General features: G+C 34.0%; 1 protein-coding gene across 2 annotated transcripts in view; it reads right to left on the minus strand.

Moving 5' to 3' along the window:
- Positions 1–23,820, minus strand: part of Vps13D (vacuolar protein sorting 13D) — a 672,569-nt gene that overhangs the window by 402,973 nt on the left and 245,776 nt on the right. For both annotated transcript variants that reach the window (XM_073982994.1, XM_073982993.1), the window contains exons 8-9: positions 13,865–13,975; positions 13,428–13,809 (exon numbers count right to left, since the gene is read on the minus strand). In XM_073982994.1, coding sequence (XP_073839095.1) covers positions 13,428–13,809; positions 13,865–13,975 — 493 coding nt within the window. The remainder of the gene's footprint in view (positions 1–13,427; positions 13,810–13,864; positions 13,976–23,820) is intronic.

Below are 23,820 nucleotides of genomic sequence, written 5' to 3' on the forward strand. Positions count from 1 at the left end.
CAAAATTCTGGCAACCAGTCTTGATGTCTTTAAAAATATTTACACCGTAGCACACTGGTCGAAACCACTGATCTAGCGGCGCGAAAGTAAAAAAATCGAAAAATGCGAAATATTTTCCATTGTATCGATTACAGACACTTTGCAGACAGAGATTTTGTTTTTTAATTTTTGTTGTTGTAAATATTCACTCAGTTATTCACTATCAAATACAAGAGTTTTCGTTGCATCAGATTTAAAAAAAATTGTTGCAAAAAATTAGCTTCATATTTGTTTAAATGTTAAATGCATTCGTAATGAAACTGGACAAGATTTATATTCAATTAATAGCAGAGGGTGAGATTTAAATTATAAAAATTAGTTTGGGGTCTGGAGGTACTTAGTTATATGGCAATACATTTTAAAAAAACCAATTTGTTTGTGTTTTTATAGGTTGTACGCGCTTGTTCCATAGAGTGCATCTTGTGAACTTGGCCGAACTTAGGGTTCGATTATTTTTTGGGGATTGAAATTGGACTCTCTGGATACGGAATAACCACATTAGGGCTGAAAATATTTGCAAATCTTTTGATGACTGCACTTTTAAAATAAGGGATTTTGCATGAAATTCATACAAATTTAGCTGTGCATTTGTATGGGAGCTAAATCAAAATATGGACCTATCTTGAGAAATGTTTGCAAGGAGGATTTCTACCCCCGGAGACACTATAATACCATATTATAGCTAAATATGTTACTAAATATGGGATAACAAGTAAAAATTCAACGAATCAGGGGTACCATAAAAGGGGCTACATCGAAACATAAATCCGTGTTGAAAATGTTTTGTAAGAAGATTTTATACGCAGTGAGAACACGGAATGCAAAACTACAGCCATGTGGTCATGATATTCAAAATACCTTAAATTGGGAGGTACAGTTACATGGGGGCTATATCAAAACGTGCACCTATGTCCATAATTTTTGGTGAAAATATTTTGTGGCCACTAGGAACCCTAAGTACCAAATTACAGGTAATTTGCTACGAAATTGTGGCTTAAATCCTCAAAATACCGAAAATCTTAAGGTACCGTTATATGGGGTCTATACCAAAACATCAGCCGATATTGGTCATATTTGGCCCATTATTACCCACAGGTACAAGATGAGTTTGTGCCAAATTTCAGTGACGTATCTCAATTCGTTTGCAAGTTATTAATTTCGCGCCGCTAGATCAGTGCTTTCGACCACCGTGAGTAGGCTCTGTAATCCGCAACTTTTTTACCTCAATAATCCGGAAGCTTATTCATCTTCTTCTACATTAAGCGCTTTCTGTTATTTATATTATTATGTCTAGATATGATAATAAATTAATTCTTTATGAGCAAAAATAAATACTAGTTTTAGAAGTTGTGCGCAAAGAGTGGTCTTGGCAAATGTAAAATAATGTGAATTGTGGAATATGAGTTGGTCGTTGTTTAAGTTAGAAACTCTCTATTGGTATTTTCACTACAAATCTCCAGGGAGCTTTTGTTCGCCTAGTTCGGATCGCAGAGAGGCCTCCCTTCCTTAAGTGTTCTCTACAAACCCTCTGAGAAACTATGTTCGCTTACGGCGGACCGTAGGGTGATATTTCCAATCATTGCCCTACAAATCTTCTCAGAGACTATGTTCGCTCAGTGCGGATCGTAGAGAGTACTCTCTTGGTAGTGGAATTTCTCTGCAATTTCTCCCTGGAACTGTATTCGCTCAGTTCGGATCGTAGTGAGAACTTTCCAATAAGCAGTGATTGCCTCAGCCTTGATTCACTTTCGGTTTTTATACGCAAAACACTTATAAGTCATCTCTTCACCAGTACGGAAGTACTTTTCGGTTTATTGTAACGCGTCTCACCCCACACCAGGTAAAGTCATCAGCACTTTTCGCCTTAATAAATCACCCACACCAATATTATTATTTATACAAACTAAAAACCTTTTTTTTTATTTTCTCCTCTTATATTTATCGGTAACACTCGGGTTTGTATCACCATTTCTCAACTCCACAAACAACAACTATTCTCTGCGGCCTTTCTGAGCTACACCTAAACATTTGGTCCAGTCGAGCCGGATAAGTTCCTTTGGATTTTGTTGTTGTCCACCTAAACATTTCATCCAATCGAGACGGATCAGTGGACAACTTACTCGGTGTTGTTTGTGCTAATCGGAGTTTTTGTTCTCTTCTTCACCACACAAAAGTTTCCCCAATCACCCCTCACCACCATCGTCATCATCAAACCATCATACATTATCACCAACAACAAATATTCCATCAAAAAACATACCAGGTATGTAAATTCAGTGTTTTCCATAAGTGAGCAAATCGCGAGAGTTAAATTTTTTATCTCTATTCGCATAAAAAATATTTCGGTATACTGATCGCCTTTTATTCACCCTATCGGTCGGCAATTACAAATAACATCTTCATACAGTCCACACAATAAATCTTTTAATAGTTATTCTCGCCAAAATACGGTTGTATTACCTGTAAATATTAGCAAAATATCTTTTATTTCGTGAATTTAATAAATCTATTATACGGCATACTGTGTTTCTTAATTATTCACCAACAAGTGTAGTGATCGCCAATACGTGTTGTTGTTTTATTTATTTCGGGTTTTTCTCACTATCCCTACGTCAATAATTATTCCAAAGGGAGAGCCCTTTAGTGAGAATTGCAACAACAAACGTATTACAAATCACCCGCCTTTTTGCATTTCTTCTAGCGTCACTTATAAAACGAAAAAAACCTACCAACAACAATTCAATACCTGCTTACCTAGTACTAGTACATACCAGCATACGTCTACTGCGACGCTAGTTGTGTTTTATTTCGTTTTGTTGTACACATTCGTTATTACTACGGTTACAGTGGGTCGCAGGCGGAAAAATAATTTTTTTATACAGATTATTTTTTAATATTTTTTCGAAAAAATAAATATTTGCAAATTTTTTGAAAAATAATCACTTTTCGGTATAAACGGTTTTTTGGACATCGTACACCCTACAATCGGCATTATATATTTATATTTTTAGTAAATATAACATATATATTTATTCAAATATTCAATATAAATTTATATTTTTATACTAAAATCACCTTTTTTATTAACATATTTGAATTTTCGGTTGCGGTTTTTTGCTTTTTTGGTTGTTCTAAAGTAGTGCACCCTACATTCGGTCCCTTTGGAATTTAAAATTTTAATTTTTTACAAGGAAAATTCCCAAATTATTCGGTTTTCGATATTTTGGCCATTTATGTTTTCCCATTTCACAAAATTTAATAGATTTTGGACATTCAGTCATTGATTCACCCTACACCTCGCTGCTAAAACAATAAATTCAATTGATTTTTTGCTGTTTTTTGGAAATTTGTTGTTTTTTTTGCAATTTTTGAACAGATTCGCGGGAATTTGTTTAATTTTTCGGTTATTTGGTTTATTTGTGTTTCCTTTTCCGCAAAATAAATCAGTTTTGTCATTTTAGCTATTGGTTCACCCTACACCTCGTGCAAAAATAATAAACTCTATTGCATTTTTGCAACTTTTTGTTCATTTTTGTGAATTATTTGTGGAAATTTGTCTGACAAATTCTCTACAAAGAAATTCTGTACAATGCCGGTCACACCTTTAGATCTCTTTATCAGAGCATCGGATGCTTTGATCAAATTCGATTCCCATTTCAACCAAATGCGGGATAATCTGTTAGATCAGTACGACTTAGAGTTTCGTGGCACAGAATTGGACAAGCTGTGGTCAAAGGTTCAATTAACATTCGATCGTTGCCTCGATTATTTAATGTCGGCGGTAGATTCGAAAAAGGATGACATAGATTCGTTAGATAGTAAATACGAAGTGTGTCATCAGACTTACATTACTTGTAGGTCAACTATGAATCGCAAATTGGGCAAAATTCTTCAATCCTCCAAATCTTCACCTCACACCTCAATAAATAGTTCGGACTTCTCGTCAGAAGAATTTCAGGGCGACCATGCAAATAACTTGAGCACTTCGACACAGGCGTCGCGGGAAATCGGTATTCAGGTGGATCCTCCTTCCATTCAAAACAGTTTTCATACTCGTGACTCAATCTTTTCCTCACCAAATCCGGATAGTGTACATAACCTTGTACTTCCTCCATGCGACATAGAAACCTTTCATGGTGATTTCTTATCGTGGCCGACATTCCGAGACCTTTTCACCGCGATATATGTAAATAATTCTGGTCTTAGTGACATTGAGAGACTCTGTCATTTAGTTAGAAAGACAGACGGCGAAGCTAAAGAAATTGTATCTAAGTTCCCACTAACTCACCGTAGCTTCGTCTTAGCATGGACAGCTCTCAAAAATCGGTTTGACAATAAACGGGTTATTGTCAGTAGTCACTTGAAGCTTCTTTTTGATCTTCCATATATTGATCGTGAGACTAGTTCAGGGTTGAAAACACTTCAGCGGGGTATCAACAGTTGTTTATCTGCTATGGCCGTATATGATATCACCACAGTAAATTGGGATCCTATCATAGTCTTCATTTGTATTCAGCGTTTACCGCGAATAACTGTCACTCTATGGGAACAGAGTGTTAGAGACAAATCGGCTTTGTCTTCTTGGGAAGACTTGGATTCATTTATTTCTGAAAGAATTCAGACTCTTGACTGTTTGCGTGATATCAAAGGCCCTGAAACCAATAAAAAGTCTTCTTCGAAAGAATTTAAATCACCTATCACCAATAAATCGGTCTCTAGAAAATTAAATTCACCTTCCAAGTTAACTTGCCTTCTATGTCCTACGGAAATTCATTCTTTGCGGTCTTGTCCAAGGTTTAAACAATTGCCTTTTGACCAAAAATCTTCTACGGTGAAGAAACAAGGCAGTTGTTGGAATTGTCTTTCACGGGGTCATACAATTAGAACTTGTACTAGCGCCCATAATTGCAATATGTGTCATGGAAGACATCACACCCTCCTCCACCGTTCTACTAATTCACCTCCCTCAACTTCTTCCTCATCAAATTCGACGCCTTCGTCCTCCCGCCAATCTGTAGTTCACGACAATGACAACGTAGCCTCTACATCCACCGGCGCTAACCCAACTATAGCAAATCAACAAGTTTTCCATATATTACAGAATCGTAATGTGCTTCTGGGAACTGCTATAGTGAATCTAATCCATAACGGTAAAGGGTATCCAGTTAGAGCTCTGATTGATCCAGCATCTGAGGGTTCTTTCATTTCAGAAACCATTAAAAATCGGTTACATTTGCCCACTCGCTCTTCTCTAGCTCGTATTTCCGGCGTAAACGGAACGGTATCAGCTAATACTCAGAAAAGTTGTTCTCTGAAAATCGGTTCAAGAATCAATTCTTCTTTGGTACTTCAAATGAAAGCATTTGTTCTCCCTCGGATATCCGATGACCTTCCATCTGTCTCAATGGATCCAGATATAACACATTGTTTGCCAAACATTCGGTTAGCTGGTCCACTCTTCTTTGATAGTAGACCTGTAGATCTATTGATTGGAGCTGACTTATATCCAAAAATATTAAAAGACGGAACTCAGCAAAATATACTCGGCTCATTACTTGCACAAAATACGGTATTTGGATGGATTCTAACTGGTCCAATGTCCTCTTCACCTAGTAAATCCAGTGAATAAAATTCAAAGGGCAGCACCAACAGATAAACAAAATTCTAAAATATTTCTACCAGGATGCATTTCCTATCGGTTTTCACCACTTAAAATTATATAACACTCTTATAAGACTTGAAATCGGTTTTGAGAACAGCCATTCAGAAATTAATATCACCTTTTATCGGATGAATGCCTTTTTTTTCAATTAAATCATCATCGGGATGATGCTCATGTCATTAATTTATTTTTACCTTCTCCATTTGTATTAGTTACGCAACGGCTATAGCTTGATACATTACAGTACGGAATTTTAAATATAAAATCGCCAAAGCTCACCTTAACTGAATTTACATACTTGATGGATTCCTAGTTGTAAGTTACTTTAAGTTCACCCATTTTATGTTGAAACACTCCTATGTGTTTCAAGGCTGGCGGCTAATGTTTAAGTTAGAAACTCTCTATTGGTATTTTCACTACAAATCTCCAGGGAGCTTTTGTTCGCCTAGTTCGGATCGCAGAGAGGCCTCCCTTCCTTAAGTGTTCTCTACAAACCCTCTGAGAAACTATGTTCGCTTACGGCGGACCGTAGGGTGATATTTCCAATCATTGCCCTACAAATCTTCTCAGAGACTATGTTCGCTCAGTGCGGATCGTAGAGAGTACTCTCTTGGTAGTGGAATTTCTCTGCAATTTCTCCCTGGAACTGTATTCGCTCAGTTCGGATCGTAGTGAGAACTTTCCAATAAGCAGTGATTGCCTCAGCCTTGATTCACTTTCGGTTTTTATACGCAAAACACTTATAAGTCATCTCTTCACCAGTACGGAAGTACTTTTCGGTTTATTGTAACGCGTCTCACCCCACACCAGGTAAAGTCATCAGCACTTTTCGCCTTAATAAATCACCCACACCAATATTATTATTTATACAAACTAAAAACCTTTTTTTTATTTTCTCCTCTTATATTTATCGGTAACACTCGGGTTTGTATCACCATTTCTCAACTCCACAAACAACAACTATTCTCTGCGGCCTTTCTGAGCTATCACCTAAACAGTCGTAAAAAGCCAAAAGCAAAATAACTTTTACAGTTTTACGGCATCAACACCCAAAAACCATTTAAAAATTTACATTTGCCAATGACTGTCTTAAGAAGTGGTTCTAATTTTATTTGGTACATAAATAATCCTTAAAAGAATGATAGAAAATATGAAAATAAAAGAACTATGAAGTCCTTGGCCACACAAAAGGGTTTCCTTGAAATAATTTCATGAAACCAAGGGTACCTAGGTCAAGTTTCATACTAGAGTAATATGATGAAGTTGCTGTAGTTGGGAACTCGATTTAAGATTTTTTGTACAAATTTTAACAACAATAAGGAATTGGTAATTGTTATGATATTAAAAAATGTATTTAAGAAGTTATGGAAAATTTAAAACCGCAAATATTGACCCACTTTTTGCCACTGGATGTTTTAACGCCACAAAAAGTGGTTGCAAAAGTTTACGTAAAGCTCGGTTATTTTCACAATTTTTTGTGCTTTGTTTGCATTCTCTTATAGTATTACCTCTTATCTGTCCTTCTAGGATTAAAATGTTTCATTTGGCTTTTCCAAGAATTTGGCCTAAAACATAAGCAGTTAGAAAACTCGATTTTTTAACTGCTTGCGAGAATAGAGAGTAGATTAGATCAAATCTATTCCCCTATATTACCCTTTAAAATTTTCAGTATTTTCAAAAGAAGGCGCCATTCCGTTTTATTTTTGTTAAACATTTTTTTGGAAATTCTTAAACAGGTAATTTTCTTATATAATTTTAAGTTTTATCGCAAAAAAATATCGGTACTATGTAAGTTAAGCAATCATTTTATCTTCAGCAATCTTTCAAAAATTTGAATTGGTCTTATCAAAAATCTCACAAACAAAAAAAAAAAAGAATTGTTTTTCCAAATGTTGTTCATAAGCCAAAGTATTGATTATTGTATGCCACAAACGTAATGTCCTGAAGCCAGTAATACTGCAGCCCCCCTGGCTACGTCGGTGATATGCCGGTGGCATCTTTATCCATACTGTTAACATGGTCCAGCCAACCCAATAATTGCAGCTTGATGTGTTTTACTATATCTGTGTTGGTGGCCGGTGGAGCTCGTGGTTTATAGACCGGGTCTTTTTCATACTTCTTTTTAATATCCACAAAACGAAACAGGTTTCCAAACACAAAATATATTTTCCTTTTGTTTGATATAAATTTACATTGTATTTTTAATTAAAATATATAAATTTTGCCACTATCGATCACTTTCATCTTAGGGTACATGAGTATTTGATAATTTATTGTGCGGGTACTTATCAATTTATTTAAACTCATGACAATTTTATGACAAAGATCGGATCTTACACCACGTCAATTTCACTCATGAAAATTCGATGAAAAAGATCGGATCTTTCACGACTTCAATTGCACTCATGAAAATTCTATGAAAAAGATCGTATGTTTCACGACTCCTTTCGCACTTATGCAAAAGAACCAGTGAAATCATGATTTCACATGGAATCACTTCCATTCAATTTTGCTGGGATGATCTGACCTTTGGAATGGCGGTAGTTGAACTTGTTTGAGCTTTCGGGATCCTTTTTAGTGACTTTCAGAATAATGACTATTAAATATTTTCTAATTATGTCAGTGGGAATGTCTTCACAATCATTATTATGTCCGTGAAACCGATTTCACATACTTTTTTGGTTGATAAGGAATATCATACCCAAAACTTCGGCATTCCAGCTTTTCCAGAAGGGGTATAATTTCCATATTTGATGGGTTTTACTGGATTTGGCACACTTTTTGTGATTTATTATGGTAGTAGAAGATAATATCTATGTATTTTGTAAAAAAGAATTCTTTAAATAGAGCTCTGTTGTTGGTAGTTTCAAAATACTGCTCTGAGGGTCTATTTTTCCCCTATACTTTCCAGAGGTATGTTGATGTCTTCAAAGCCAAAATAGGACTGTTTTGCATTGGTCCTTTATCTGACAATACACATTGAGTCAAATTTTCATTCTTTGCATAGTTGTCTGTGGCCGATTCGTCATTGTTTACTCTTAATATATTCTCAAGCGTTTTTTACCTGTATGAAGACCCACTGTTAAAGTTCAAATTGGCTTTTTTATTCTAATTCGACTGACTTTCAGTCATGTGTCAACCCCCTTGTCAGAAATAGTCTACTACGTAAATCATTCAACTTTGCGCTTTCGGCGCAATGTAATATTGACATATTCTGACAAGAGAGGTTGACACTTTTCCCGCCAATGTCTAGTTAAAGCTACGTTGAGTAGAGTGTGTTATTCGACACATTATAAACAAACTACGTCCACGGACTCCGTCCACCTAACCATACTAACAAGTATTGTTTACGAAAAAAGGTAAAAGCTTTACGAGCGAACATCCAATAAATATACAAAACACTAATACTAAAAACCCTTGTGTTTTTATTTCTCTTCTTTTTCGTTTATTTACACCACACAACCTCTACGAGACAAACAACAACAAAAGCTGCGCTTTAAAATATACAGTCCACTCATCATTTGGAGTCCCACCTAAACTTTCTGCTTTCGCAGCTAAACATCTGGATTAAACGCCCACCATGACGGCTTTTTTATCGCAGAACTTTATCACATTCACCACTGTTAGTTTATTATTAGCCGCAAAAGTCATAAAATTGAATAGTAACAACAAAATTTTGCAAAAATGTTTAGTTTTATAGTACAGTTTTTCCCTTTGCAATACATTTATTGTCACCTAAAAGTAGTACGTAATTCTTATTTTAGTCCGTATTTGATATAAATTGCAAATAAATGTTGTATATTTTGACGCAATGTTGTTTTTGGGCCAATAGCAAGAGATTAACGCAAAAACCGTATATTTTTAACATAATAATTTGCCATAAACGAACAATTATTATGAAATTTTTTACAAGTTTGGTCTGTGCAATGCATTTGTTGTCAAACTGTATGTACAGTGCTGCTCAAAACATTTGCAACTCAGATGCCTATATCACAGTCAGTCTATTTTTAGGGACATTTTGAGTTTTGAAATATGTTTGTTTTTGTTATTTGATTTTTAATTGACCATATTTTCAAGATTTAAAAAGCATTATTCAGTTATGAACACTTATGTTTAAAAAATGTGTGAAATATCGGAGGAACACATGTTTTTGCCTGCTCAAAACATTTGCAACTCCGTGTTACGAATATCTATTAGTTAATTTTTGACGAATTTTTTGTATTGATTGACATCAAATTAAATTTAATCAGAAGAAGGGGGCAAAAAGCTTTCATTAGGAGTACATTTTATCCCACATATGTTTACTTTTGATAGACAAGTATGCCGAAAACAAGACATGTCCAATTTTTTAAGAAAAACTTAAATTATGACCAGAAATTTTTATCAACGCTTTGCTAAAACGGTAATTTTTAAAAAATTGTGGATCCAACGAGGTCCAAAAATAAACATAGGAACATAACAATATCTAAAACAGAGCTGGATACCGCGTAAAAAGAACTAAAATCGCCATAAGATGGAAAGGAGATGTAAGGACAACAACATCTACTGCAGGGGATGATCAACAAATTATACGAATTATTAAGCAGATCTCTCAGAGGTCATCAACAGATGTTAAAAAAAGACTTGACACCGAAAAATCTATACAAACTCCTCCGATACATACCAAAGACACCGGTATACCAAAATAGGCAAATTTTGGGAAAACAGTAATTTCCAGGAAAAATGGAATTTTTCATAGAAATTATTCAAAAAATGTGTGGTTATATTATTGGAGTAGTGAAACCGAGTACTTCTCCTCGATATAAATCAATATTTAAGTTATATGACTTGAAAAAATTTGATTGATCACCAGAACGAAAGATAATAGAATTAGTCCCCTTATACGAAAAAGTTGACCCAAAATGTAGAAGGTGTTTTATATTTTCCTGGAGGTATTTTTATGGACAGAAATGGTACAGGATATATGAGGTCGAGATATTTATCAGATCTAAGAACTAACAGGACAGGTAGCATGTCAAAATCTCACCATGTACACTCCAGAATTGTCGTATAACAGAATGTTTTGGCATAATACCGCTTCTAAACATATATATAACCACGTAAAACTAGTAATATTTTGAAAATATGCTTAAGTTCTTATCGGATGCAATCATCTATAATAATCTAAATTCATATAGAAAGTTCCGGGACTCTAATCTGGACTCTAGACTATTAAATATCGAATAAAACCTTGGTGTTTAACAATTATCCTTAGAGCACAGGATTCCAAAGGATATATTAATTTATTTAGTTAACTGGTTTTCTTTACGATGTCTCCAGATAATAAATAAAATGTTTAATTCACAATAAATTATCAAAACAAAAATAATTTCTTCAGATTTTGAATAAAATTTTCTCAGTTGCAAATGTTTTGAGCAGAACCAAAAGTGAGTTCGAGCTTTGTTTTGTATATTTTTCTAAAATAAGTGAAATTTTTGCAAATTAATTTTTAAATCTTTAAAAAGGATTCAATAAACAATCAATCTACAAAAATATTGGCATTTCAAATCCACAAACTACCTCGGAACTATATAAAATATGATCTAGTCATTCCAGTTGCAAATGTTTTGAGCAGCACTGTATGTATAACGTTGTGGAACAGAGATTGATAATCGGAGATAACCAGATGATCGAAGACAAATCAAACAACAGCAAATATCATCAAATGGAAACAAAAGATCATTACTCTTTTGGCATCCAAGAGGCAAACAAAAGCGGCAAAAAAGTTTTTTCTTCTTCCTATTCATACAATACAATTCTTCACTTAATTACGACGTAATCTAATATGCTCCATCAGATTGATAGACTCTACGCAATATTCTACAACACTAAAGTGCCACAATACTTAATTTTGTTTATTAATTTGTTTATATTTCAATGAATTTTCCGAGAGCAGGTAATTATTAGAGGCTGTTCATTTTAGCGTTGCCAGATTCCTTTCCTTTTTAAATAGTAAAAGTAGCAAAAGAGAAAGCTGTCAAAATTGCTTTCACGTAAAAAGTTTTGCACAAAAGTAAAGGAACGGCAATGTCAAAAAAACAAACATGGCTGCTTAAAAAAATAACAACAAACAAAATAAATTTCCTTTGTTTTTTATTTTTTATTTCACTGGTTTACATTTTTTATTATTTATATTTATTTTACCTTTATTGTTTCTTTTACCTTAATTGTCAAATAAATGTTAAATCAGCAGTTTGAAAGATTTTCCACTTTTTACACCACGAAATTTGTCGAGCAGAAAGTAGTAAAAGAAAAATCCATTTTTGCTTGCTCTATCTTAAATTTTGCTTCAAGTTTTACTACTTTTTGGAGTTAAGGGACGCTTTTCGAGTTAAAAATGGTAAAAGTGGTAAAACTTTAAGAAACTTTAACGTAAAGGAACGAAGCTAATGCTGTATTCCTTGGGCATACCTTCAAATAAGCTAATTAACAATGCCACATAACAAAAGTTCTCGGTAAAAGCCAGTTGTATATTGTAAACAGGGCTATCATGAATAAAAATTTGGTGCGCAACTTGTTCCCTTCCCCAATTTCACAATTTTTTATTTCCATATTTATGTCCAAAAAGGGTATATTTTTGTCGATTCGGCGAGAATATTCCATAACTAAAGGTAAGAGCACAATGTGAAATTCATGCTTATCCAAGCCGCAATTTCTGTAAAGGGCTGAGTACATAAGCTGCCTGACCTGCTTGCCTTGCTTGTTTCTGATAAAAGAATAAAAGAGAAAAGGGCAACAAAGTTCAAAATTGGCTCTGCCTTCTTTATTCTTTTATTCTCGGTAAAAGCCAGTTGTATATTTTAAACAGGGCTTTCATGAATAAAAATTTGGTGCGCAACTTGTTCCCTTCCCCAATTTCACAATTTTTTATTTCCATATTTATGTCCAAAAAGGGAATATTTTTGTCGATTCGGCGAGAATATTCCATAACTAAAGGTAAGAGCACAATGTGAAATTCATGCTTATCCAAGCCTCAATTTCTGTAAAGGGCTGAGTACATAAGCTGCCTGATCTGCTTGCCTTGCTTGTTTCTGATAAAAGAATAAAAGAGAAAAGGGCAACATAGTTCAAAATTGGCTCTGCCTTCTTTATTCTTTTATTTTTGTTATCTCAGAAATGAAGCAGAAAAGCAAGGCAACCAGGCGAGGCAGCTTATGTATCCAGGCCTTAAAAGAATAAAGAAATCCAAGATCGCATTTGTGTTAGGGAATACCTGGCCTTTCTTCATTTACGTGAAATTGAGAGTGAAACAAATAACAAAAGTCATTGTGTTTCTTCCTTAAGAGATTCTGGTAATCTTCAACGTTTTAAAAAATGATCTTAAAAGAATTTCACTTTTTAAAATTATTTTCCGAGCGGAAAATTCATAGGGAAATATTCATGATTGCCCTGAAAATGTTTTAGTTTTGAAAGAAAAAAGTTTAACTTGACGTTAAATTCGAATGGAAGCTTCACTTCTTTAATAAATGTAATGTTTGTGTTGTATTATTTCATTTATCATCCTGTAATAATTTGTTTTTGTAATAGATCCCTAAAGATGATTCTCGGTGACAATCGAAATATTGGATAAATAAAAAGAAAGCCAAACCAAAAAATGACCTTCAGCCGAAATAAAAAACCAAATTTTAGAAAAAAATTCCTTATGGAGTACATAATACATACATTGGTACATAGATTTTCAACTTACCAGTAGGGTGTACTTGGATTCTCTACAATTTTGATGCAAAAAAGGCTTACATTCATATACACATTGAAAGAGTAGAGCTGTATCATGCAGAATTGGTATGGCACCATCATGACAGGAATATATTTCGTTTGCCTTTGGTAATGTTTTTGCCCCAATATTCTTTCGCTTGTCCGTGCTTAGCGAAAATAAATTGATATTTCTTACATCAATGTAATAGGTAATTCTTTCGGAATGGTCCAAGGCCTTTGTCGCACCAGAGTTTAGTACAAGATTATCTTTTTTATTACATACAGTAAATTTCCCTAAATTGGCCACCAATACTTCGTTGCTTTGACATGATCTTGGCAAAACCAATACGGGACTACTGAGTATTATATCAATCCTAAAAAAATATCCATTAAATATTTTGAACATTTTTATTAAGCAGCATTACTTACGAAATGTCTCCAAATGTATTTAAATTCGTCTCCAAGCTACTCGAACTTATATGATGGACGAGACCCTTTGCCATGTGACTAGCCTTATTCCGAATTGATTTTAGGAAGTTTCTAGAATCATAAATATTATTATATATGCATTAAAATGTGTTATATGCGAATTTGCTCTCATAGATCTCACTTTTCATCATATATATTAAAATAGAAAAATTCTGAATAGTAAAAATATTAGAATCGTTTACTTATTATTATTATTATTATTATTATTATTATTATTATTATTATTATTATTATTATTGTTTAATTACGAATAGTTCCGTTAGAACTTGACCATTTAGCAGAAATGCAACTTTGTGTTTTCGCACAAAGTGAAAGATGTCAAATTCTAATGAGAGTGTACAAAAAATTGGCGCCACTTTGCAGTGTCCATCGTTTTTTTTTTATTTTCTCTTTTGCAAATAAAGGGTTGTCTTTCGATTTTCGTCGATTGAAGTAATATCTTGGATTTTCGTCCACCATCTCTTTGGGTATTCGTCCACTAAGCAACACCAATTGTAAAATAAAAGGTAAACATATTGTTTCTTCGAACAATATTTCTTATTTTAAGTAAGGCGAGTACCGTCAAGTAAAGGGGAGTTTACACTATCCATGAATGTCATATGAGATGTCAAATTTGCTACCTGTGAATGTTGTACACATAGTGTGACCACTATGAACATTTTCATCTATCAAAATGATGTGGCAACTCATATGTACATTTTTCATTTAGGGAGCGCTTTATTCGGCCATGTATTTTCGTATGCAGTTGAGAAATTAATTGTTAGAAGAAAACAATTTTACCAAAAAATGAAGGAAATAGGTAAAGAAAACGAAAATATAAGTGCGATTAGAGTTTTCATTTGCGTGATTTATATTTTGTGGTCATATGAAATGTACGCAAAAACTAAAAGTGGTATGGACTTTGACAAACATAAAGGATGTCGAATGGATAAAAGGAGTGACAGCTCATATGACATTGATAGATAGTGTAAACAGCGCTTAAGTGAGCATTCGCGAGTGTTTCTGTTCTCCAACAAATGTAATAAAGTAAAGTAATAAAGAATAACTACATTTCTTTTTCGGGTACTCAAAATAATTAAAGAGTGCAGTGATCCGTATTTGTTGGCATTATTTTCTATTCGAGAAAAAATATTCATATCGTTGTTAGTGTTTTTTTAATGCATATTCAAATTGCCAAATAAACGAAATAAAGAAAGAAGAAAAAACACTAACAACTCTACTAGCCACCAACCGTTGAGTTGTAACAACAAATATCCATCACTGCAGTCATCTGTTCTGTTGATCGTTCGATCGATATATACACACACATGTTATTAACATACGAGGTCCGCGCCATAAGTTAAATATACGAGGGGTGCGTGAACAGTTTTTTATTCATTCTGAATATTTTAATGAAATTTGTTTTCGAATATTTTTTACAAAATAATTGTTCTTATTGTTATTGTGGGTAATTAGTGTGCATCTTACAGTCCGTGCAGTAGGTCAACATTATTCAAAATCTTAGGATTTCCGTCCATTTTTTTTTAAATTTTTGGAAAGTTTTTGGTTTTTCATTTGGTATTCTCTTCAGAAATTTGTTTGTGTATTATTCGAAACGGGTGTCACCGTGGTGCAAAGGTATGCACACCCGCCTTGCACAATAAAGGTCGTGGGTTCGATTCCCCGGCCAGGGAACATCAAAAAAATTTTCAACGGTGGCAAAATACCCCTCAGTAATGTTGGCGACATTTCCTGAGTATTTCAGCCATGTAAAACTTCTCTATAAAGTGGTGTCGTAAGACACGCCGTTCGGACTCGGCGATAAACAGTAGGTCCCATATCATTGAGCTAATATGAATCGGGGTGCACTCATTGGTATGAGAGAAGTCTCCCTTGTCCCGTATGGGATGTTTGTGGAACAATTATATATTATTCGAAACGCACAACCGAAATTAAGTGCAATGAGAGAAATTTAAGGGCTTTCAGTACGCAGTGAAAAATAAAATTTTCAGTTTCTTGTAAAATTTGTTCCATTTTTTGTATTTTTCGGTACAATAAAAAAGAAATAGTGTATTTTTCGAAACATATATTCAGGTTTAAAGAATTTTATACTAAAGCTAGATTGTTTTCGGCGTTTTGTTCAGGAAATTTTTCGATTTCTCTTGCTTCATTTACAAGATTCTAGAAAGTGTTTCTGTTTTGGTTCTGATTTTCGTCACAATGTCCGTTACTCCTCAAGATTGTTTCATAAGAGCTACAGATGCTCTCATTACGTTTGATTCCAATTTCACTTCTTTCCGAGATGAAGATATGGATATCTATATTCTTGAAGCTCAGGCTGCTGAATTTAGAGAAATGTGGAAAAAGGTAAGAGAGACGTTTGACGAATGTCCTAATTTCCTAAAAACTGCTGATAAGCCCAATCCTAACGGCATAACACCAGCAGAGTGTAAATATCACGTGGCTCTCAAGGCGTATATCAATACAATTGCATTGTTAAATCGGAAAATTGATGAACATCGAGCTAGGTCGATGAATTCTCCGAGTTCTGGCGAAATATTTCTTCTTTCTGAACGTTAGCAAACGAGATCGTCCGCTTCATATAATGAGGTTTAAACTGTGGAAAATAGTTTCCACAGTTTAAACCTTCCACCCTGTGATATCGACATTTTGGATGGCGATTTTCTATCATGGCCTAAATTTAGGGATCTTTTCTCGGCATTGTTTATTGACAACAAGCGCTTAAGTGATATAAAAAAGCTATGCCACTTATTAAAGAAAACCTGTGGCGACGCCAAAGATATCGTTTCAAAGTTTCACTTAAGGAATAGGAGTTTTTATTTGGCTTGGAATGCTTTAAAAAAAAAAAAAACATACGACAATATACGAATTCTAGTAAATAACCAATTAAAGTTATTGTTCGACCTTGCGGTCTTTGATATAGAATCATGTTCAGGATTGAAACAATTACAGCGGGGTATAAATAGTTGCATTTCTGCTATGGAACTTTATGATGTTTTGACCAACGATTGGGATCCGATTCTTGTTTTCACTTGCATCCAAAGATTACCCACAAACACTTTTCAATTGTGGGAACAAAATGTTCAAAATAAATCGGTCCTATCTTCATGAAAAGAATTAGATTCCTTTCTTACAAAAAGAATTCAGACACTTACGTGTCTTCGTGACATTAGGGGAATTGAATCCAATAATAAACATGAAAGCAAGTTTTCCAAACTGAGTCTTTTCAATTCCTCATCTACCTCTTCAGGTCGATTTTGTATTATGTGCCCTAAGTTAGTTCATCCCTTAAGATTCTGTCCCAAATTCTTAAAATGCTCGATCATGAAGTACATAAATGTCTAAGTAACCATAACTGTTCAAAATGTAACATGCGACATCACACGCTGTTACATCGTGAAAATTCCCTCCATATGGGTTCTCCTAAATCGACTTCGTCAAATTCTTATTCAAGTACGCCTAAAGTGTCGCAAAATGTATCAGTTCAAAGCCCAGACCTCTCTTCTTCGTCGTCTGGTAGCTTTTCAACAAATAGGCAAGTGTTCCAGGTTGCAGAAAATAGGAAAGTCGTATTAGGAACGGCTATGGTGAATATCGTTCACCAGGGAGTTTCACACCCTGTTCGTGCCCTTATTGACCCTGCTTCAGAAGCCTCCTTCATTACTGAGGAGTTACAACAAAAAATTGGTATTTTTACCACATCAACAGCGGATACTATTTTAGGGGTTGATCAAACTATTTCCGATAGATCCAACAAGTGCTGCTCATTCGATATTGGTTCCACAAGCGATGAAATGTTTCGCATAAAGCTTAATGCATTGGTAGTTCGTAGCATTTCAGGAAATTTGCCTTCGACTCCCATTGGTAAGGGATTATACTCGGGTCTTCCAAATATTCGTTTGGCTGACCCACAGTTATTCGACTGCAGGCGAGTAGACATTCTAATAGGTGCTGACCTTTATTCTCAAATCCTTTTACACGGAATTGAGTTCAATGTTTTGGGTTCTTTGGTTGCTCAAAATACAGCTTTTGGTTGGATCATTACTGGTCCGCTTTCTCCAAGTATAAGAGTGTATTCTACAGCAGTGAGATATGCAAATCATGAGGAAAATAAAAATTCGAAATGCACTTCTTACAGGAAAGGAAATATTTGAACTAATTTTCTCACATGTTCATGTGAAGCATTCGCCCTTTTTTGAATTTAGTGTTATTGACTACGTCGAAGTACTTTGCTACAAATCTTCTTCAACGTAATCTTGAATCTCCCTGTCTGTCGTTTACCAATTTCACAACTGAAAACATTCATGCTGTTATACAACTACTTCTAGATGTGGAATAGTATTTGAATGAAATATTCAGAAGGACAAACAGTTGTTATCGGTACACGATATTCAAATGGACGATTTCGTGGTTCTTCTGATCGAACAATTCTCGCACTTCGTGTAAATTAGTGGTTTACAATAAAACGTTTTTTCGTGCGCTAATCATGGTCTTCAATTCGTGCAAAGTAACACGGTGTTTTAGGACGACGAAGAAATTAATTAATCATTCTGATTAAAATGTAATGTTCGTGATGAACATAAATTGGTTTCTTTCTTTTTTCATATAGTAGAAAAATTGTATAAGACAACCTACTCTCAGCTATTACTAGTCTGACGAGTAAAAATTTATGAATATTTATAAACCACATGTAGTTGGAAGCAGATTCTTTGTAGTGGCTCCTATTCGGGAGTTTAGAATTTGCTGGTCGATAGCGCACTTCAGGCGAAATAAAACGAAGACGCTCCTATCCGGGAGATATAACAACTTTTCGTTTCTTTCAGTTACAAGGAAATGTGATTGTATCGAATCGCTCCTATCCGGGAGGTTGAACAACGCTTCGGTACTAAGTAGTAGTGCATGCAGCGCCAATGGAAATTGGCATGGGTCCGCGGGACCACATGGGCTTTCCGAGCCATTTATATTATAAGAAATGTACAAAAAAGAAAGAAAATGCTAAAATGCTCTTTCTTGAAGGTTCCGCCATTCAATATAAAATACTATTTCATATGTATTCCTAATTAAATAACTAGAATATAAGTTAAAACATTGCTGGATATTTCAAGGTGGCCGGCAATGTTTAATTACGAATAGTTCCATTCTCTTTTCAAATTATGATGTTTCATTTCTTCCGTTAGAACTTGACCATTTAGCAGAAGTGCAACTTTGTGTTTTCACACAAAGTGAAAGATGTCAAATTCTAATGAGAGTGTACTAAAAATTGACGCCACTTTGCAGTGTCCATCGTTTTTTATTCTCTCTTTTGCAAATAAAGGGTTGTCTTTCGATTTTCGTCGATTGAAGTAATATCTTGGATTTTCGTCCACCTTCTCTTTGGATATTCGTCCACTAAGCAACACCAATTGTTAAATAAAAGGTAAACATATTGTTTCTTCGAACAATATTTCTTAAATAAAGGATTAATTATTTTTATTATAACGAAATTGATACTGTTGTTATTTTGTTTTCTTTTTTGGGGTTTTTCTTTTATTGCCTCCGCAAACAATTATAATATCTCAGAATCCAATAGTAACTTAATTTTGCATTCTATAGCTTGAAAAGAAATAATATAAGTGATAATATCATCAGATCTGGAAAAACTGTGTCTTGTAACTTTAAATTTATAGAATATCGAAAATGATATATAATATTGCGGAATTAGGTTTAACTAAATCCCGTGTAGACGTTGTTTTATTCCCCGAAGCGACGTGTACCAAATAAATCGCGGATTCTTTTAGATTACGATTCTACAATGATTTATTGACTTTACTTTAACTTTTCCTAAACGACTTGTTTCAATTCGCGATCTGAATTATAACTGACTCACTCCCTCACAATTCTCCCGTATTTATTTAAAATTCCCTCTCATCTTCAATGTTTCAATTCATCAGTGCAACATATACACAACTCACATTGAGCGAACAATAACATAACATAAACGAGCGAAAGGGTGACAAATACAAGAGAATTGAATGAACAGCAACGACGTCACTGAATTATCACAAAAAAACATAAGAGCGATTACAACAAGAAAGAATACAAAATAAATAGTGGAAATTGACTCATGGTTCACACATACGCAACAGTTGCCGCAATTTTTCAATTCCGTTTTGACCGTTTTTCTTATGTTTAACAGAAGGGTTGCATTTTTAGCATTTTTGTAACAAACGTACTTTGTGAATAAAAATGTACTATTCATGTACCAAAATAATTTGAATTGCCTGTATGTCGAGGTTTGGAGCCTATGTGATATTATTTCCGACGACTGTCAAAAATCTCGACAATTTGTATTTATTGGCGCCATATAAAATGTCATCAACGTCAAATCTGGCAATCAATCTGTAATACTTGAAGCAGAAGCAGCATCTTTGCCGCAGAATAATATAACTATAAATAAAACGAAAGTTTCAGACCGCCTGCGTCTATAAATTAACCTAGTGTTTTATTTAAACCAACCTACACCACCAGTTTCCTAATAGCAACACGTAAGTATCGCCTGAATACTTGTTGTGTTGTCTATATTCATTGAAGTGTTGTTGTTGTTCGTCTTTGGACAACAATTAATTTCGGTTCTAAAACTACTCTGTAGATTTAGAGCCCCTACAAGTCCATACGCCTGTATCGGAACTTGTACATGGTCCTTCGAGCCTTTTAAAACGAATCGGCTGATTTGCAAAAAAAAATCATAAAAATTTCGATAGAAATTGTGTGAAAAAAATCCAAAATTTTCTGCCCATATTCAGTGTTTGATTGTGGCGGTCTTTGCATTATTTGTTGTACACAGTAACACAGTCAACAAATACCAGTGCAATTTGAAAAAAGAGAGAATCAACGATTTTTGTGTGTATTATCACTTTTAGCACATAATAACACATACTTTCATCATTTTTAATAAAACAACAATCACTCATCACTTTTATTCATCATTTCTTCACATTTGTTTTTATTTTGTTTTCATTTGTCATTTACAACATATAAACGAATATTGCCATCTGTTTATTGTTGTGCTTGATCGATCTGTCAGTATTTAATTGTTGCCATATCGACTATTGATCATTTAGTGGGGACACAAACCTTAAGGAATTAGTGTAACGTAAGGTAAGGTTGTAGACCGTGACGTATAAAACGTAGCATAAATTATTGAATTCGAAAAATAAAAAAACGATAATAATTTCTATAACAAATAAATAATAATTTAATAAAATATAACAAATAAGTTAATAAATAACATAACATTTGCAAATAATTAAAAATAATATAAAAATATAATATAATTTTTTCATAAAAATTTATAATTTAAATTTTTATTGAGAATACGGAAATTATACTACAAACACAAACCAATTTACGAAATAATTACACTTTATTTTAAAATAAATAAAGCGATAGTTATAGTTTGATAGTATAATATAAATAATAAAAAATTATAAAATAATAAGAAATAAATTTTAAACAGATAAATAATAACGATAAATAATTTACATAAAAATAATAACATAAAAAACTCATAAATTTATAATATCAATATGGATTCAATAACTTGTGCTAAATTTGAATACGAAACCGACAGCCTTATGCAAACGTGCAGAAAACTAGGAAATACTCCAGAGAAAGATCTTTCGGATTCTTTAATAGAAACTAAAATAGAATCGATTGATGAAGATTGGCACAATGTACACAGTGCATTTGAATGTGTCTTTTTTACTGCAACAGAAGATGAGAAAGAGAAAAAATATAAATTGAAAGCCAAACAAATGTTTGAGTCCGTCAGAGACATTTATCAAACGACAAAGGCCAATTTATTAGAAATTTTAAAGAATAGAAAAGATAAAAATCAGAATAATACCGCTAGAGGCGAAGTTACAAATCCGTCACTATTTCACAGCTCAGCTGCTTTTGATATGTCGGAAATTTGTATTAAAGTGCCACCTTGTGACACTCAAGACTTCTACGGAAGTTATGAAGAATGGCCAACTTTTAGAGATATGTTTACGGCCATATATGGTAATCATCCCAGACTTACGCCAGCGCAAAAACTTTACCATTTGCGTAACAAAACAAAGGGTGAAGCTGGGAGAATTGTTGATCGTTATCCATTATCAGATCAGAATTCTCCCTTAGCGTGGGAAGCATTATCATTGCGATACGAAAATTTAAGAGTATTAGTGGATAATCAATTGAAAATGTTATTCAATCTTTCGCCAGCAAAGGTTGAATCTAGTGAAGATATAAAGAGAATTCAATCCACAGTTAGCGACTGTCTAGCTATTTTGAAGGCACACAATGTAAAAGTGGATCAGTGGGATCCGATATTAATTTATTTGTGTTCAACCAAACTTCCGATTGAGACTTTGACCCTTTGGGAAAAATCGCTCGAATCACATTCAGAGCTACCCAAATGGTCTCAAATGGAAGATTTCCTAAGAAACAGGCATCGAGTTCTTGAGCGAATCGATAGTCTGAGGAGACAAGTACCTCCGACCAATGAATACGAATTTACAGCGCATCAAAATGCGCACACGACACTATCTAATGGATGTGTCATGTGTGGTAAAAACCACATACTAAAGAACTGTGTGAGATTTAATAATATGTCAATAAAGCAAAGAATTGAATATTCGCAAGAGAATTGTTTGTGTAATAATTGTCTGAAAAGTGGACATGCAACTCAAGAATGTTTTAGTATGCATAGATGCTTATATTGCAAGAAGAAACATCACACAAAGTTGCATATTGGAAATGCGACACAATTTCCAACAAGTACGAACTCACCAACACGTGCTTCTCAAAGTCCTCGTTCGGAGGCAAATAGACAAACTATATCACACGTCACGACAGATGACATACCGTGTACTTCTAATAATGCACCTCAAAGCTCTAATATAGAAACTCTTTTATCAATGAGTGATGATGATGTTTTGTTACCAACGGCGCTTGTAAAAATCAAACATGCCGGAAAAACTTTGACTGCAAGGGCTTTAATAGATACAGGATCAAAACGATCATTCATAACAAACAGCATTGTAAAACAAATTGGTATTAGAACAAAAGAATCTAATGTTAATATAAGTGGACTTAATGGGTCTATGGTCGCACATAGTAACGAAAAGTGTAGCATAACTTTGTGTGGAGATAGAGAGAACTCAGATGTAACAGCAGATGTTATAATAATGCAAAATCTGACCAGTTCAATTCCCACTAAATCATATAATAATTTAAATATGAGAGAAATTAACAACTTAAAACTTGCTGATCCAACGTTCCTAAAGTCGGATCAAGTTGAATAGGCAGTGACTTAATACCATATATTCTATTAAATGGAACTAGAAGGAATATACTTGGGAGCATGATAGCTCAAAATTCCATCTTTGGATGGTATATCTATGGACCCATAACTAACAACAGAAATATGAAAAATATGGCAAACAAAACAAAAAGAGACATAAAACAATAGATGAATATTGTTGAATAACAGAAATGATGTATTAATTTGAGATGTGAAACTATGTATGTTTATCAATTGTTTAATTTCAAAGTACAAGTTCATTCGACTGTATTGGTACTTGTGTTTGTAATTTGGAACAAAATGATGAAAGTGAAACCTTTCAGGTTTGATGAAGAATATAAAATACATATATTTTATTGTCCCTTGTGGGAACAATGATTCAAAAAGGATCTAGTGTCATATTAACTGGTGGTTAGGTTTTGGCAAATCACCCGAGTAAGAAGAATATATGAAAGAAGTAAAAGTCACTTGAGGTGACATCTAAATTAAAAATAATTTCAATTAAGTGAATTATGACACCACTATAGGTGGATGCAAAAGAACAAGTAAAAAACAATTAGCCACTATGGTT

Source organism: Musca autumnalis, unplaced genomic scaffold (assembly GCF_047663935.1).
Source record: "Musca autumnalis isolate F117 unplaced genomic scaffold, ASM4766393v1 scaffold_4, whole genome shotgun sequence".
Classification (NCBI taxonomy): Eukaryota; Metazoa; Arthropoda; class Insecta; order Diptera; family Muscidae; genus Musca; species Musca autumnalis.